Source organism: Enhydra lutris, unplaced genomic scaffold (assembly GCF_002288905.1).
Source record: "Enhydra lutris kenyoni isolate GAN:26980312 unplaced genomic scaffold, ASM228890v2 scaffoldscaffold6, whole genome shotgun sequence".
Classification (NCBI taxonomy): domain Eukaryota; kingdom Metazoa; phylum Chordata; class Mammalia; order Carnivora; family Mustelidae; genus Enhydra; species Enhydra lutris.
The window spans coordinates 29,105,470-29,121,950 of record NW_019154090.1 but is presented as its reverse complement, the minus strand read 5'-3'; the positions used below and the strand labels follow the sequence as shown (position 1 = coordinate 29,121,950).

Genomic DNA, 16,481 nt, shown 5'->3' with positions numbered 1-16,481 from the left:
TGACACTATCCACTCTGTTCAATGTCATCGGTTCAGACCCTCACTGAGTGCCTTCTGTGTGGCAGGGGCTGTGGCGTGGGGAAAACAACCCCAGACAATAAAGATACGTAGTGTGGGAAGGAAAAAGGGGAACAGGTGTTCCAGGCAGGGTGGTCAGGGGAGGTTCTCTAATAGAGCGTCACATGAGCAGAGACCTGAGGTGAGGGCAAGGCCCAACAGCTATCTATCTGGAAAGGAGTATCTCAGGCACAGGCAGGATGCCTAGGCACGGAAGTTGTGCAGCTGAATCTGATGGCTGGAGGACAAAAAGGAAGAAAGGAGAGTGGTGGGGTGAGGTCCGAGCCCTCAGGGAGAATGCCAGCCCCTGGGTGCACCTCCTGCCTGGCCTAGGCAAGAGCCCTCAGATCAAGTTGGGCCTTATGAGTTGTTGTTAGGATTCTCAGTGATGTGACCTGACTGAACTAAGTAAGTAAGTATGTATGTATGTATGTATTTAACAGAGAGGGAGAGAGAGATCACAAGTAGGCAGAGGCAGGCAGAGAGAGAGGGGGAAGCAGGCTCCCCACTGAGCTGAGAGCCAATGCAGGGCTCCATCCCAGGACCCTGAGATCATGACCTGAGCCGAAGGCAGAGGCTTTACCCACTGAGCCACCCAGGCGCCCCTTGACTTAAGTTTTTTTTTTTTTTTTTTTAAGATTTTATTTATTTATTGGACAGAGAGAGAGATCACAATTAGGTAGAGAGGCAGGCAGAGAGAGAAGAGGAAGCAGGCTCCCAGCTGAGCAGAGAGCCCAATGTGGAGCTCGATCCCAGGACCCTGGGATCATGACCCGAGCCGCAGACAGAGGCTTAACCCACTGAGCCACCCAGGCGCCCCTTGACTTAAGTTTTTAGAAGAATCTCTCAGGCTGCTGAGCTGAGAACAGGGGGAAGGGTGGGACAGGGAAACATGTGAGGGCTATGTAACTACTGGGAAGAGGAGGTGGTGGCTTAGACAGAGGGGTGCTGGTGGAGGGTTATGAGAAATACTTGATTCTGAAACTATTTTCCATGTACAGCAAAGTCAAATATTAGATGTGCATATGTGAGGAAAGAGGGAGAACAGTATGGCTCCAAGGCTTCTCATCTGACTTAGCTGGGGGACTGAAATGTCACTTACTGACTGGGGGAAGGCTGGGCAAATAGTGGGCTTAGAAAGAAGGACCAGAAGTTCTGATCCAAACCCTTTAAACTGAAGAAGTGGAAATTTTGAGTAGGTAACTAGACATATATATCTGGAGTTTAGGGGAGAGGATGAACCAGTGATAATGACACAGGAGTTGGTATGAAAACAAGGAAACAGGATGGGCTGCCTAGGGGAGTGGCTATTAGTCAACAAAGAGGTCCACCTGGGCCCTGGACCACAGATGGAGAGGAATCAGCCAATGAGGACACAAACCAGAAGAGAAGCTATGCTGAAAGCATTCCCCAGAGAAGCGAGTGGTTAACTGTGTTTGATGCTAATGAAGGTCAAGGGTAATGAGTCAGAAGGATCTCTGGACTCAGCAATGTGGAGGTAATAGGTAGCCCTCACAGGGGCAGTTGCAATGGAGTGGGGAAAGGAGAGGTTAACCAGAATGGGCTCAAGAGAGAACGGGAAGAGAGGAACTGGGGAGTTAGTCTGAACAAATCTTCTGAGAAACTTTACTATAAAGGAAAACAGAAATACAGGGGTACCTGGTTAAAGGTAAGAGTTTTTAAAATATTAAGATGGGATGGGGCGCCAGGGTGGCTCAGTCCTTAAGCGTCTGCCTTCAGCTCAGATCATGATCCCTGGGTCCTGGGATTGAGCCCTCCGTTGGGCTCCCCACTCGGTGGGAAGCCTGCTTCTCCCTCTCCCACTCCCCTTGCTTCTGTTCCCTCTCTGTCTCTCTGTCAAATAAATAAATAAAAATCCTAAAAATACATATATATTAAGATGGGAGAAATTATAGCACATTTGCATGAAGATGGTAGTTATCCAGGTCATCATTCAGAGGAAAACCTGATGATGTAGGACAGTGAAGTCAGGTTCCTGAGGAGACAAAAGGGGATGGAACTGATAACTGAAGTAGAGGGTGGCTGTGGCAGACAGGCCCTACCACAGCCCCCCAGATCCCTGCCTCGTGGTGTTCACATCCTTATATAATCTCTTCCCCATGAGTGTGGGCAGGATATGTGATATGCTTCTAACCAACAGATAACAGCAAGGGGGATGAGATGTATACTACACACACATGATTACGTTACATGGGATTGTAACGCCTGTCTTGCAAGGAGACACTCTCTTTTGGTGGCTTAGAAGAAGCAAGCAACCACACAGGGAAGGTCCACGTGGCAAGGAACTTCAGTCCAGCAGCCCACAGGGAACTGAATGCTACCAACAACCAAGTGAGCTTAGAAATGGATCCTTCCCGGGGGACCTGAATGGCTCAGTCGGTTAAGCATCTACCTTTGGCTCAAGTCATGATCTCGGAGTCCTGGGACTGAATACCGTGTTGGGCTCCCTGCTCAGAAGGGAGTCTGCTTCTCCCTCTCCCCCTCCCCCTGTGTGTGCTCTCTCACTCTCTCAAATAAATAAATAAATAAATAAAATCTTAAAAAGAAAAAAAGAAATGGATCCTTCCCATTCGAGCCTCAGTCAGGTAATAGCCCTGGTTAGCACCTTAACTACAGTCTTGAGAGACCCTGAAGCACAGGACTCACCCAAGATGTGCTCAGATTCCTGACCACAGAGACTGTGAGATAAATGTGTGTTGTTTTAAGATGCTAAGTTTGTGGTAATACTATTAACAGCAATAGATGATTAATGCAACTGGCTTCAGAAAGAGGTCAGACAACTCATCCACTGAACAGGAGGGATGCAGGGTCCATAACACCAACGCAGGCGACAGGCAGCTACGTGTTGGGAGCATATGGAAGTTCTGATCGCTTCTCCTTTCTTGGTCAAGCAGAAAAACACTGTCCTCTCTTAAATATGGGGACAGAAGAGATGCTGATGGTATCTAGGTTTGAGAGGAGGTGGGAAATAATAATCTAGGACAAAGGCTGGCAAGCCTTTCTGTAAAGGGTCAGATAGAAAATACCTTAGGTTTTGCTGAGAAGAGATAAAATCAGTTATAACTGTACAACTCTGACCTCTTGTGTGCTGAGCAGCCGTAGGAGGCAAGGAGAGCACCATGTATGGTCTCAACTCTGTTGCTGGAGCATGACAGCAGCCAGTATGTCACAAATGGGCATAGCTGTGTTCCAATAAAACCTTTTATATAGGGGCGTCTGAGTGGCTCAGTCATTAGGCATCTGCCTTTCGGCTCAGGTCATGATCCCAGGGTCCTGGGAACGAGCCCCGCATTGGGTTCCCTGCTCAATGGGGAGACTACTTCTCCCTCTCCCACTTCCCCTGCCTGTGTTCCCTCTCTTGCTGTGTCTCTCTCTCTCTCTGTCAAATAAAAAAAAAAAAAAAAAAAAAAAATCAAAAACCAAACACCTCGTATGTAGACACTGAAATCTGAATTTCATGCCATCTTCATGTCATGAAATAGTCTTGATTTTTAACAATGTAAAAACAGGGGCCCCTGGGTAGCTCAGTTGGTTAAGTATCTGCCTTTGACTCAGGTTATGATCCCAGGGTCCTGGGAGCAAGTCCCTTATCAGGGTCCTTGCTCAGAGGGGAGCCTGCTTCTCCCTCTGCTTGTTCTCTGACAAATAAAATCTTAAAAATGTAAAAATAGGGGCGCCTGGGTGGCTCAGTGGGTTAACCCTCTGCCTTCGGCTCAGGTCGTGATCTCAGGGTCCTGGGATCGAGCCCCGCATCGGGCTCTCTGCTCGGCGGTGAGCCTGCTTCCTGCTCTCTCTGCCTGCCTCTCTGCCTACTTGTGATCTCTCTCTCTGTGTCAAATAAATAAATAAAATCTTTAAAAAAAAAAATGTAAAAATAGTTCTTAGCTTGCAGTTCCACACAAAACCAGGTGGTAGGCCAGATTTGGCACTGGACCCTAGTATGCTCAGCTGTGGTCTGTAACAGTGGAAGGTGCAGGATGGCAAGGCAGCACTAAGGGCCAACTCTAAGGTCAGGAATGTAAACTGAGGCCTGTAACCCAGTGCTTCTCTGCAGCCACACTCAGCAGCATGGCATAAATGCAGGCTACGTAGAGAATCTGGGGTTTGCCAAGAAAGGGTGACCAAGGGAAAGAAAAAAGTGTAGGGAAGGAAGTATTTATTTGGGCGTCCAAGGAATCCTTTTTTCTTAAATTTTTAGTTTATTTTTAATTTAAAATTTTTTTAAAGTACTCTCTACCCCAGTGTGGGGCTCAAACTCACAACCCCAAGTTCAAGAGTTGCATGTTCTACTGAGCCAGACAGATGGGCCACCAAAGAATTCTTTTAATTTTGCCAATCCAGTGGACACAAAGCTACACTGCATTGTTTTCATTCTCATTCCTCAGAATATTACTAGTAAATTGTAGCATCTTTTTGTGTTCACTGTCCATTTGTATTAGTTGGTGCACTTTGCCACTTTTTTCTTCAAGATATTTTTAAAATGCTTTATTTTTGTATAGGTAGCCAAATTTCAAAACAATCCCAAACAACAAAAGGTTTCCTTCCTACTCCACTTCTTCGCTTTCAGACATACTTCCAGGAAAGCGCCAATGTCCTCAGGTCCTCACCTGTCCTTCCAGAGATATTTTTATGCATATACCAACAGAAACATATTTCTGGTTTTTTTTTTAAGTTTTTTATGTATGTAAATGATCTCTACCCCCACACAGAGCTCAAACTCACAATCCCAAGATCAAGAGTCGCACACTCCACCCACTGAGCCAGCCAGGCAACTCCCCAACAGGAACACATGTTCTTTCCCTATCTCCCATTTGCTTTTGTTCACAAAACAATACATCTAGAGGATTAACCCACACCCAGTATATAAGCAGCCTCCTCATTAATTTCTATAGCTCGAGATCCATCACAGCTTATTGAGTCAGGCCGCCATTAATATGTTTAGGTAATTTATAATCTTCCACTATTATAAACAGTACTTCAATCCTGGTGATTATTTATTTCCTTTTGGCCACTTGAAGCACATTTACTGGATACATTCCTAGAGGTTCCTTTGCTCATTTTTCTGTTTTTAAAACCAGTTTGCAGTGATTTATGATATACTCTTCCAAGAATTTTTTTCCCTAATTATAACAGCAATACAAACTCACGGTAAAATTTTTTTCCCCTTAAAATGCAATCTCAAACAACATGCCCCAAACAAAATTCACCCTTGCCCCCCAAAAGAAGTCCCATTCTCATCTTTCTTCTGTCAATGACAGCAAACATTACCAGTAACCCTGATTTAAACTTGGGATAAACCCTATAACCTTGACTCCTCTTCTCTTTCACATCTATGTTTTCAGACTTGCTCATTTTTCTTCAAGCTAGTCTCAAAATAGATGCCTTTTTCTTTTTTCCTGTGTTTGTTTGTTTCTTTCTTTTTTAAGATTTTATGTGTTTGAGAGAGTGAGAGAAAGAGAGAAGGAGCAGGGGGAGAGGCAGAGGGAGTGGGAGAAGCAGGTTCCCCACTGAGCAGGAAGCCAGACCCGGACTCGATCCTGGGACCCCAGGATCATGACAGGATCATGACCTGAGCACAAAGCAGATGCTTAACTGACTAAGCCACCCAGGCACCCCTTTCCCTGTGTTTCTTACGGAGGCCAGACCTCACCCCCACAGTGCCCAACTGGACTCTCCACTATCAGTCTCCCCTGTTGCTCGCCTAAACCCCAACACTATCCCAAATGCTCCCCTGCCCAGTATCTTAATGTCATTGGTTCCTTAGCACTTAATGCAAAGTTCAAACTCTATGACCCTCTCTCATTACCTGGCGCTGTGCTGGCCACTAAAATCGAGTGCCAGGTGCTGCTCACCAGTATATCCTGCTCTTGTCTGGCTTTCTCCACTGTCGCTTCCCCTGCCTCCTTCTCCCAGCTTTCTCTCCCATGCCAAGGGCTGGGGAAAGCGGTACCTGCAATGCACGGTGATGGGGTGGTTTCCTGACTGCTGCTGCTGCTTCTGCACGGCTGCGATGATGCTGATCATGCCCTTTCCGTCGCTGGGGATGCCCACTTCAGGCCAGCCGTGGAAGTGGAACTGCCGGATCTGCCGGCTCTTGTTCTCCTTTGGAAGAAGGGTGATCAGAGAGGCAGGGCACCCTGGCTTTTCCCTGTGGGAGGAGCCACACCCCCCAGCCACCTTACCCTGGTGTTGGTGACCAGGAGGTCTCTGACAGTGTAGCTCTCACATTCCTCCTCTTTCTTCAGCTCCACTGTGATATCTCCATAGGACACCACTCCATCAGAGGGCCAGTACTGGGCACACTTCTCCTGGAATGACAAATGGGAGAAGTGAGGGGCTTGGAATACCATGTATGGTAGAGGTGGGGCTGCCCTCTGAGCTGCCTGCTCCCCTCTTACAGTAACCACCTCTTAGAGGACACACGTCATCTCCAAGGTATCAGAGACTCAGAGTGTCATTACATTACTTAATATCACTCCAATTCACTTCACTAGGAGCCTCACCAGGACATCTACAGCTGAACTTTTAACAATATGGATTTGAATTGCATGGGCCCACTTATACAGAGTGGTACAAATGTATTTTCTCTTCATTGATTTTCTTAATGACATTTTCTTTTCTCCAGTTTATTTTAAGAACACAGTACATCATACATAAAACATAAAATATGTGCTGTTAATGTCATTGATCAATCTTCAGATCAGTAGTAGGCAATTAATTACATTTTTAAAATTACTTATTTTTTTATCAATTATTTTTATTAACATATAATGTATTATTTGCCCCAGGGGTAACAGGTCTGTGAATCGTCAGGCTTACATACTACACAGCACTCACCATATCACATACCCTCCCCAATGTCCATAACCCAGCCATCCTCTCCATAACTCTTCCCCCCAGCAGCCCTCAGTTTGTTTTGTGAGATTAAGAGTCTCTTATGGTTTGTCTCCCTCCTCATCCAATTAATTACATTTTTGATGAGTCAAAAATTATACACAGATTTTTTTTTTAAAGATTTTATTTATAGGGCACCTGGGTGGCTCAGTGGGTTAAAGCCTCTGCCTTTGGCTCAGGTCATGATCCCAGGGTCCTGGGATCGAGCCCCGCATCGGCCTCTCTGTTTAGCAGGGAGCCTGCTTCCCCGGCCCCTGGCCTGCCTCTCTGCCTACTTGTGATCTCTGTCTGTCAAATAAATAAATAAATCTTTAAAATTTATTTATTTGAGAGAGAAAAAGAGAGGCAGAACACAAGCAGGGGTTGTGGGAGAGGAAGAAACAGACTCCCCACTGGGCAATAAGCCTGATGTGGGGCTCCACCTCAGGATCCCAGGATCATGACTCAAGCCAAAGGCAGACAACTGACTGAGCCACCAGGCACCCCCACACAGAGTTTTTTTTTTTTTTTAAATTACAGTTGACACACAATGTTACATATGTTTCAGGTATACAATAATTCTGCAAGTCTACATTATACTGTGCTCACCACCAGCGCAGCTACCATCTGTCACCACAGAACAGTATTAGCATTCCACTATATTCCCTACGTTGCAGCTTTCATCCCTGTGATATATGCAGATTTCTGACTGCACGGTAGAAAGCGGGGGCTGGCAGTTCATGCCCCCAACCCCCGTGTTGTTCAAGAGTCAACTGTATATTTAAAAACTTAATTGTTGTCCTGACATAATCATTTAACCTTTTGCTGTTAACTTAGCTACAGTCTAAGTTGCCACACATGACAGGTATCTGAAGAGCTCTGACCATCACCTCTGCTATGTCCAACATTTAAGAGGGAGAGAAGTGGATGTCTTTGCTCCAGTTCCTTTTCTCCCCTCCTTTGCCCCCTTTGGGTGTTTCTACCTCTTAGAAATGCTTACATATGTCAGACTACTAATCCAGAAAAACCGAACCCCACCGACACTGCCACCCAGCCATGGTATACTAGAGCCCAGGCCATAGTATCCTTCCATCCCTTTCCTCTTGATCTTCTGAATCTGCAATGGCACCCACATTTCTGTCTTTGTGAGTGAGTAGGAGATGGGTTACAGCCTATCTTTGCTGGCATCTGGTTCAATTTCCTCTGTAACTATGTATGGGCAGAAGCTGCCTCTTTTTCATCTTTGTCTCCCCGCACCTTGCACACCACCCACACGTGGTAGGCTCTCAGTAGCTGCTAATTGAATTTGTTCAATGTTTGCAGAACTAGTCAGGCTATATGTACATAAATAAAACAATACAGTTATACAGTCCATTTCTTTGGAGCATTTTGGGGAAGATCTTAAATATTTCACTACTGGCAATTTTAAAACCCTCAACCATAAAGGTACTTCACATTCACCAGGAAACTTACAAAAAGTAGAAAAACTAAAATCACTGATAGTCTCTTAGTCCAAATAAAATCATTATTAAAGGTCCATTTTAATGACTCTTCTTGCTTTTCATATGTGTGATGATTCATTACCCCCTTATAAATGACACTGAGGTCATTTTAAAACACAGAATTATGTGGTGGGGCAGGGAAATGTAACAGACCAATCTTTTCTACATATACCCAGTTGGGAGTCCTGCAGATGCTGAGGGTTGGGGCTCCAGGTGCTCTCCTCAACTAGAACAGTTTTAAAAAAAATTCTAAGGCTCTTAAACAGAGATTATGTTGGTTTTTAGGGCACTGGTGGGTGGAATGAATTTTGCTACCAGAGTTCCCTCCCAATACTACCCTCACACAGTTTATCAGCCAGGACTGAAGACTGGACTTTAAAACCATTACAAGTGCTGAGATCCAAATGGACTTGAGAGAAATGTAGTGTGTATGAGCTAGAATCATACTACGACTAGAAAAAGAAATAATATGGTCCCCCCACTTCATGGCTTTCAGATATCTGAGACCCTAGTTTTGGTGGTGAGGCACAACAAAGAAAAGGGGCTGACCGGAAGAAAGCCACCAGGGATACAGCGTTAGGGAACTATTAAGAGAGTCCTCTCTTAAAACTGTGGACAGGGAGGGACGCCCCGGTGGCTCAGTTGGTTAAGCCTCTGCCTTCGGCTCAGGTCATGATCCCAGGCTCCTGGGATTGAATCCTGCATCGGGCTCCTTGCTCAGCAGGGAGCCTGCTTCTTTCCCTGCTGCTTGTGCGCTCTCGCTCTCTCTCTCTCTCTGACAAACAAATAAATAAAATCCTAAAACAAACAAATAACTGTGGGTAGGGAATCAGTCAACAGTAAAAGCAAACAGGGAGCCTGCTGTGGCTAGTTTAATGGGGACAACTCCCAAAGTGACTACACATGGTTGGGACCAACCAAGAGGTTAGATTAATGCCACAGTAAGTTTCAAGGTGACACAGTTTTGTAGGTGAACAGGTAAGGAGACAAGCCTGGTAAACTTGTGGGATTAGGATTTCTTTCAAAAAGATTTTATTTATGGGGCGCCTGGGTGGCTCAGTGGGTTAAGCCGCTGCCTTCGGCTCAGGTCATGATCCCAGGTCCTGGGTTTGAGCCCCACATTGGGCTTTCTGCTCAGCAGGGAGCCTGCTTCCTCCTCTCTCTCTGCCTGCTTCTCTGCCTACTTGTGATTTCTGTCAAATAAATAAATAAAATCTTAAAAAAAAAAAAAAGATTTTATTTATTTATTTATTTATTTACTAGGGAGAGCGAGCGAGCACTCATGAAAACAAGCAAGCATGAGCAGGAGGGAGGAAGCTGAGGGAGAGGGAGAAGCAGGCTCTCTGCTGAGCAGGGAGCCTGATGTGCCGTTTAATCTGAGGACTCTGAGCTCATAACCTGAGCAGAAGGCAGACACTTAACTGACTGAGCCACCCAGGCGCCCCAGGGTAAGGGTATAAGGGATGATATACAGAGAAGCCACATAAGACAATTACAAATGTTGGACTAATGGCAAGCAACTCATTACACTCAGCCAGGTGAAGGTTACAGGGTTTATTTAATTTGGCTCTCCGAGTGGGCACAATACGAACAGAGGAGGCAAGCTGGACTTAAAAAACAAAGCCAGCTATTTAAGAGAAAAACGCAACAACTAAGGGAAATGGCAGTCCAGAGGTGCCTCTCATGGCTATGGGGAGGGCGATGGCAGAAAGAGTGGGGCCTAAAGCAGCACTAGTTCAGGAGGCTGAGTTAAGCTGCTGGAAGGCAAGGTTTTGAGGGAGGTTTTGGGATACTCAACAAGAGTAGAGTCAGTTTAGAGACGCTCCTCTGGGCCAAAGGTGAGGAACCCTGTTCCTTAAGAAGCAGAACACAGGCCTGAGGAATCCAGAGCAGGGGCCAGCAGTGGCTGCACCTATTGATGCCCAGGGCTACGCAGGCCCAGGGATCCTGCTGAGGAGGGAGACATGAGAGCACAGAGCGGAGACCAGGCTTGTGCAGAACACAAAGCAGTGACAAATACAGAACCTCCTGTCAAGGAGTAGGCTATGACCCATCTCAGAAGCCATGCCCCACTTAGCAGCTAGATGGCTGAAGGGAACAAGGGAAAATGGAAACCAGTAGAGTTAAATTAAGCAAGTGAAACTGTGAGAAAGAAGGACCCAATTCAAGTCTTGGGACTAGATGTCAACATTTCTGAAAGGCTCCTAAATTTTGTATGCTGGGTAAATTTTCCCTCATGATCTCAGGAAGCCCAAAGAAGAGTTTAAGGAGTGACCACAGTTAGAATTCTATTTTTGAAATGATCTCTGGTTGCCATGGGAAGTGACTAAAAGTGGGCAAGAGGGGAAGTGACTAAAAGTGGGCAAGAGTGGAAGTGGGTAGATGGGCTGTCAAGCTACTGAGTGGTTTAGGTGAGCAGATGATGGTTTTGAGAAGGGGCCCACAGCTGTGCTGGAGAGAGGTAGACACACTCAACATATGTTAGGCCTCACTGATGTGGGAACCAAAGAAAGGGGAGTGATGAAGGTGGTTACTAGACTTCTGACATGAACAACTGCACAAAAGGCTGGACCACTTACTGAGATGGTAAGAGCAGCTCGGACTAGTACTGGGAAGGAGGAAATCATGTTTCATCCAGGCCAGGTGGAGTTCGAGATCCTTAACAGTCATGTGAAGATATCCAGTGGGCACAGGGGTACACCAGTCCACAACTGGGAAGCTGACACAGATTTGGGAACCTCCAGCATCTAAATAGCATTCCAAGCCACAGGACTACATGAGGTCCGCAAGGGAAACTGTATTAACTACAGAGGGTGAAGGCCAGAGTCTAGGGCACTTCAGTGATTAGAGGTCACAGAGGAGGAGCCAGATTGTGAGATAAGGTGCCAAGAAAATAAAAGACCAGGAGAGAATAACAAATGTTAGCAAGGAAAGGATTATAATAATGATAAGTCATAAAAACTCTAGAGAGAGTAAGGAGGAAGGTAAGAACACGAGCGGAGTCGGGGCTGAGGAAGTGGAGGAGTCCATGGCTCTGAAAAAGGACTTCAACCACCTCCATTTTCACCTCAGTCTGTATTTTCTGATTAAGTTTTTCTCTCCAGCTTCTCTCTTAATTCAGGCAAAAGACCTGGCCAGCAAAGCATCTAGGGATGGGAACCGAAACTACCCCTCAAGCAATGATGACTGCCCTGGCCTCAGAAAGACCCCAAATGACTGGACTGACCCCAAGACAGTGAACAACCTGACCGTTCTGCCCACCTGCGCGTACCCACTGACCTTTATCCCACAACTTCCTTAAATGAACCTAGAACTATTTTCTGCGTTTGTTAAAACATTTTTTATCTTCTGCACTTTGGACACAGTCTCTGAGATGTTAGTCCACTGTCTTGGACTCCGTGCTGGCCTCACTGAAATAAATTCCTCTCTTGTTTCACCTCTGCTGGGCTCTCTGCCTTTGGATTGTCAGTGGCAAGTGGCTGAACTGGGCCTGTTTGGGAGCCCTGGAGCTCTTGAGCCCTTGGACCCTGGGCACAGCTAGAGACCTGGTGAAGATAAAAACTATGGAGTAAGAGGTGGGAAGTAGTGAGGTGGATACTCACCAGATGGTGAAGCAGGGCAGGATGCAGGGTGCCTGGTGCTGAGAGCCCAAAAGCAGCACAGATATGGGCAAGGACTTGATTTGAGTCTCTTGGCTGAGGTAGCCAAGAGACTGAAAGACCAAGGGTAAATGGATCACCTCCATGGATACTTACCCCTTCAAGAGCAGAGGCAGGCATAGGGGCCGCCAAGGGGCAATAAGCCAGGTGTTAAAATCCTCAGTAGCTCAGGGTGGGAGATGGGAATAAGTGCTCAATCCAGTAGCAGACTACTTGGGAATGGGACTTTAATCTCAGATTTACAGATTCTAGATAACAATATCCTAAAGAAGCTGCGAGAGAAGCTTTTGTGTCTTTGCTCCTGCTGCCTTTACCCTCCTCCTCCTAGATAGCACCTAGTGTCTTTCATGGTCTGAGGCTGACAACAGTGATGAGGACACAGAGCTTTGTGACAGGCATCTGATGCAATCTCATTCTACTGATTCTGGATAAGTGGAACACAACCCTGGGTGGGGCTGACCCCATGCAGAAACTGCTAGAACTGCTCTGCCCCCTCGGATGAATGGTCCAACCTAAGCTATTGAGGGAACAGGCCTTACCAAGCATGTTGGTGGACCCCTCTGGTTAAGATGGAGTGGGGAAGAGGTGGGGGAAAGAAACAGGGAGAGTGCCCGTTTACTGCACTGGGCGATCATAAACACTGTGTTGGATTTTAAGTTAAGAGGATTTTAAGTTTTAATTCTTTCGGGATTTTAATGTATATAAAATTGACAATTTAGGATTAAGACATTTTCCTTGGGACTTTAAAACCAGGTGTAGGGAGTAGTGGTGTCATGTTGTGTAAATGTAGATAGCTTTCACTGTATCCTTTAGGTTCCTGTTAGTATCTCTGGAGGCTACACTTGATAAGACAAATGGGAGATGGAACAGGAAGGGAAATCCTGTCTTAGGGGGCAGTGAGGCCTTATAAAGAATGTCATTAATGTCTTGTTCTGATTCATTTCAGAAGCTTCTAAGGGCAAGAGCTGCTGTCTATTTCACAGGCCCCGCAGAGAGGAAAGAAGGCAGAGTGGTAGGTAGAGGGGACTGCAGGCTTCATCAGGGGGTGGGAGACTGTGTATGCACGTGGCTCTTTTCCCCATCTCCATCCTTAACTCTCACTAGGTTTCCTTCAAGGATGGAAGGGCTTCATAATCCCACGGGATGAAGTCTGAGGTATTCAGTGGGCCACATTTTATTGCAGGGCAGTGGGCTGAGAGCTGATACTTGTGCTTGCTATCCCAGTGCTTCTCCCTGCAATATGGGCCTGCGTGTCACAGATCTGGAGATGGGCAGCGTGGGGATAACCTCAGGCAGGTCCATGGCTCCTCTGCACCTTCTATCCCGGCTTATTAGAGGGGGCCAGGAAACAAACACCCGGCTCCTGATAACGTAGTAGCTCACTGCCCAACTGCAGAGCCAGGAACTGTGCCCCAAACCTTTCACCTCATCAGTACTGTTATTAATGACAGATGAAGACCTCTGAAGTATGTCTGTTGATGAGGGACATGAGAGAAATCTGGAAGGAATAGCTAATGAGTTAAGTGATTAAAACTGGAAAAAAAATCCTGACATACAGAATATCAGTGTGCAAATATGTATAAAGCTGTATCAAAGTTAAAATAAAACTGTGCAAGTACAGAATGGGGAAGGTTTGTCTAGTAACAACTAGCATAAAATACACTTAGTGATTTTTTTAACTGGCTGTAAATTCAGTGAGTCCTAAGTGGGTGCCATCCTTAATTCTTCACCCTGCTTCACTATCTTTTGGCACAGACCCTTTGTCACCATCTGTACTAAGTCCTGGCCATCGGCAGTACCGTCACAGCCTTCTTTCTCCTTGTGCTGTGCTCATTTTTCATCTGCCCTCCTCACTGAGCCAGAGGGGGACTTTCAAAAAAAACACAAAGCTGATATTGTCAAGGGCTCTGAAACTGCAGCTCAGAAAGACCTTTATCACCAGGCCCTTGCTGGTTTCTCCAGGCTCCTTCTCTCAATTCTGATCCCTGTTAAGTCACACACCAGGCACAATGAAGTGCCCGTTTACTGCACTGGGCGATCATAAACACTGTGTGAACACAGACTGGGCCACCCAGCATACAGCGAGGGGGGCGAAGCAGGCAGAGAAAGAGTGACTCCTGAGATGGAAAGTGCTCAGTAGAGTCTGTGTGACTGTGACTTGGGAACAGCAGATCCCCCACACTGGGGGGGGTATAACCCAAGGGGGCCTCTAAGGTCTTTTACATTCTGAGTTCCCAGACAATTCTACTTTTTAACTGTTTGAGGATGTTTTCTTTTTAAGAGTTAGCTTTTTTTTTTTTTTTAAGATTTTATTTATTTATTTGACAGAAAGAGAGAGATCACAAGTAGGCAAAGAGGCAGGCAGAGAAAGGGGGGAAGAGAGCTGCTGAGCAGAGGGAAGCTCCCTGCTGAGCAGAGAGCCTGATGCTGGGATGGATCCCAGGAACCTGAGACCATGACCTGAGCAGAAGGCAGAGGCTTAACCCACTGAGCCATCCAGACGCCCCGAGGATGTTTTCTTTAAAAGATTTCCTTGTTATTGAATGTCAGCTTATGTATTTCTTCTGTTATTTCTATTATTAATGTCAGCTTATGCATTTCTTCTATTATTTCTATTACTTCTCAGGTTCTACTGTTTTCTGTAGTCTGCAAAGAGGCAAATCATCTTCCCACAGTTCTCTAGTTCATTCTTCTGGCCTGGAAGGCAACTTCTTTTTATGGACACTCAGAAGTTCCACATCAGATCCTTGGTCTGGCTCTGTATCCCTCATTTCACTAGCTCTGCCCTGTCTGGGGGGGTGAGAGGAGGCGGCTAGCACAAAGCTAGGCTGCAGGCAACCATATTTAGGAGAGAAGTTAAGAGGCAGGAACTGTCTGGGGTCTCAGACCACACTGCTCTTCCAATACTGAGAGAAGCTCCTGATAGCTCAGATCAACTGCCTGGATATGGCTCTTTGGACAGTTTAAGCCAAATACAGCTCCCCTCCACCCCTATTCCTGTGCTGTCTCCCACAGCCCAGGACGTCACTGAACTCACCTGGCCTCTCTCCTCCAGTTCTGTTAGCATCACAATAGAGCAGGATTTCCACTCCCAGATCATTCGCCAGAAGTCCTCAATGGTGTGGAGAAGAGGGCCCTGGCTGGCGATGTAGGAGTCCTTCTGCCGGTAGCCCTATACACACCAGGCCCATGGTAGGAGTAAGGTGGTTTAATAGGGAGGGGCTAGAGAAGAAGGCCACTAAAATGGGATGGGGCTGCTTGGAGGCAAACTCATCCCAGGCAGAACTCCCCTTTGGCTAAGGACCAAATCTTGTCTGAAATGCTGGTCTCTTTCTATGAGGGTGAGGGAAAGAGGGGCTGGAGCTAGGATGAAGAGAACAAGAATGGGAAAAAGCAGAGGCTTTCAGCCCTTGGCTGTGGTCTGTGCTATGAACTTTTCCCTCCAGTTATTACTGTGGTGTCTGCCCTGTTTGCCTCACCACCTTCTCCTCTCAGGAGCCTGACACAGCTAGTGTGCAGGCTAGGTATTGGTTCTGTATTTCATGACTGACAAAAGCACAATCCTCCCAAGCACTGGGAGGGTGGCACTGCAAGGCCCAGCCAGATTTCCATGGAAGGTGGGGAGCTCTGGGGACACAGCCACCACTTACATCAATGAAGGATGCATTCACGTAGTCCGTGTTCTCCTCACCCCTCTTAACTGGAATGATCACTCTGTTGAATTCATCTGCAGAAGGACAGAAGCTGTGGCTCCCCGATGGCACCTGCCCTCTCCTACCTCTCTTTCAATCTTTCCCTCCCACCCAGGCCCTGGGGAGGTATAATCCCAGCTGGGCAATAACGTGCCAGTTCCCAGGCCAGGAGGGAGAAACCTTTTGGCCTTCATGGTTTTTTTTTTTTTTGTTTGTTTGTTTTAATTTCCAGAAGCCACTAAAAACCTAAGAGCAAAAAGAGGCAATACTCTAATTCTGGTCTCCAAGCTGAGAAGTGGAAGGAGGGATGGGACACCAAGACTTTGGAGTGGGGAGAGGACTCTTACATGGAATGATCTGTAGAACTCGGTTCTTCTTCATGTTGGCTGGAAGGTTTCCAGTCCGCATCTTGTCATTCTGGATTTTGATTGACGTTAACTTCTGAATTGGGAAGAAAGGGGAAACATTCCTCATCTCTGTAACTTGGAAAGATGATGCCTGTCAGACCTGCATCTTCAGGCTCCTCCGGCTGCAAAGTGCTCCTCCCTGGAGCCCTGACTTCCACTTCCACATGTTCTTTCTGGAACACCATTTCTTCTATCACAAGTTCAGCGAACAAGCCAAGAGTGTTTGGGAAACACTGCCTTGCGGACTCCTTGTGGACCCTTCTGGGATTC

The 16,481-nt window shown here is 46.5% G+C and overlaps 1 protein-coding gene across 3 annotated transcripts in view; it reads right to left on the bottom strand.

Annotated features, from left to right (window-relative positions):
• LOC111141437 (protein tyrosine phosphatase, receptor type A) overlaps positions 1 to 16,481 on the bottom strand; it is a 150,138-nt gene that overhangs the window by 2,036 nt on the left and 131,621 nt on the right. For all 3 annotated transcript variants that reach the window (XM_022493991.1, XM_022493992.1, XM_022493994.1), the window contains 5 exons: positions 16,152 to 16,245; positions 15,763 to 15,839; positions 15,150 to 15,284; positions 6,261 to 6,386; positions 6,029 to 6,180 (listed from right to left, as the gene is read on the bottom strand). In XM_022493991.1, coding sequence (XP_022349699.1) covers positions 6,029 to 6,180; positions 6,261 to 6,386; positions 15,150 to 15,284; positions 15,763 to 15,839; positions 16,152 to 16,245 — 584 coding nt within the window. The remainder of the gene's footprint in view (positions 1 to 6,028; positions 6,181 to 6,260; positions 6,387 to 15,149; positions 15,285 to 15,762; positions 15,840 to 16,151; positions 16,246 to 16,481) is intronic.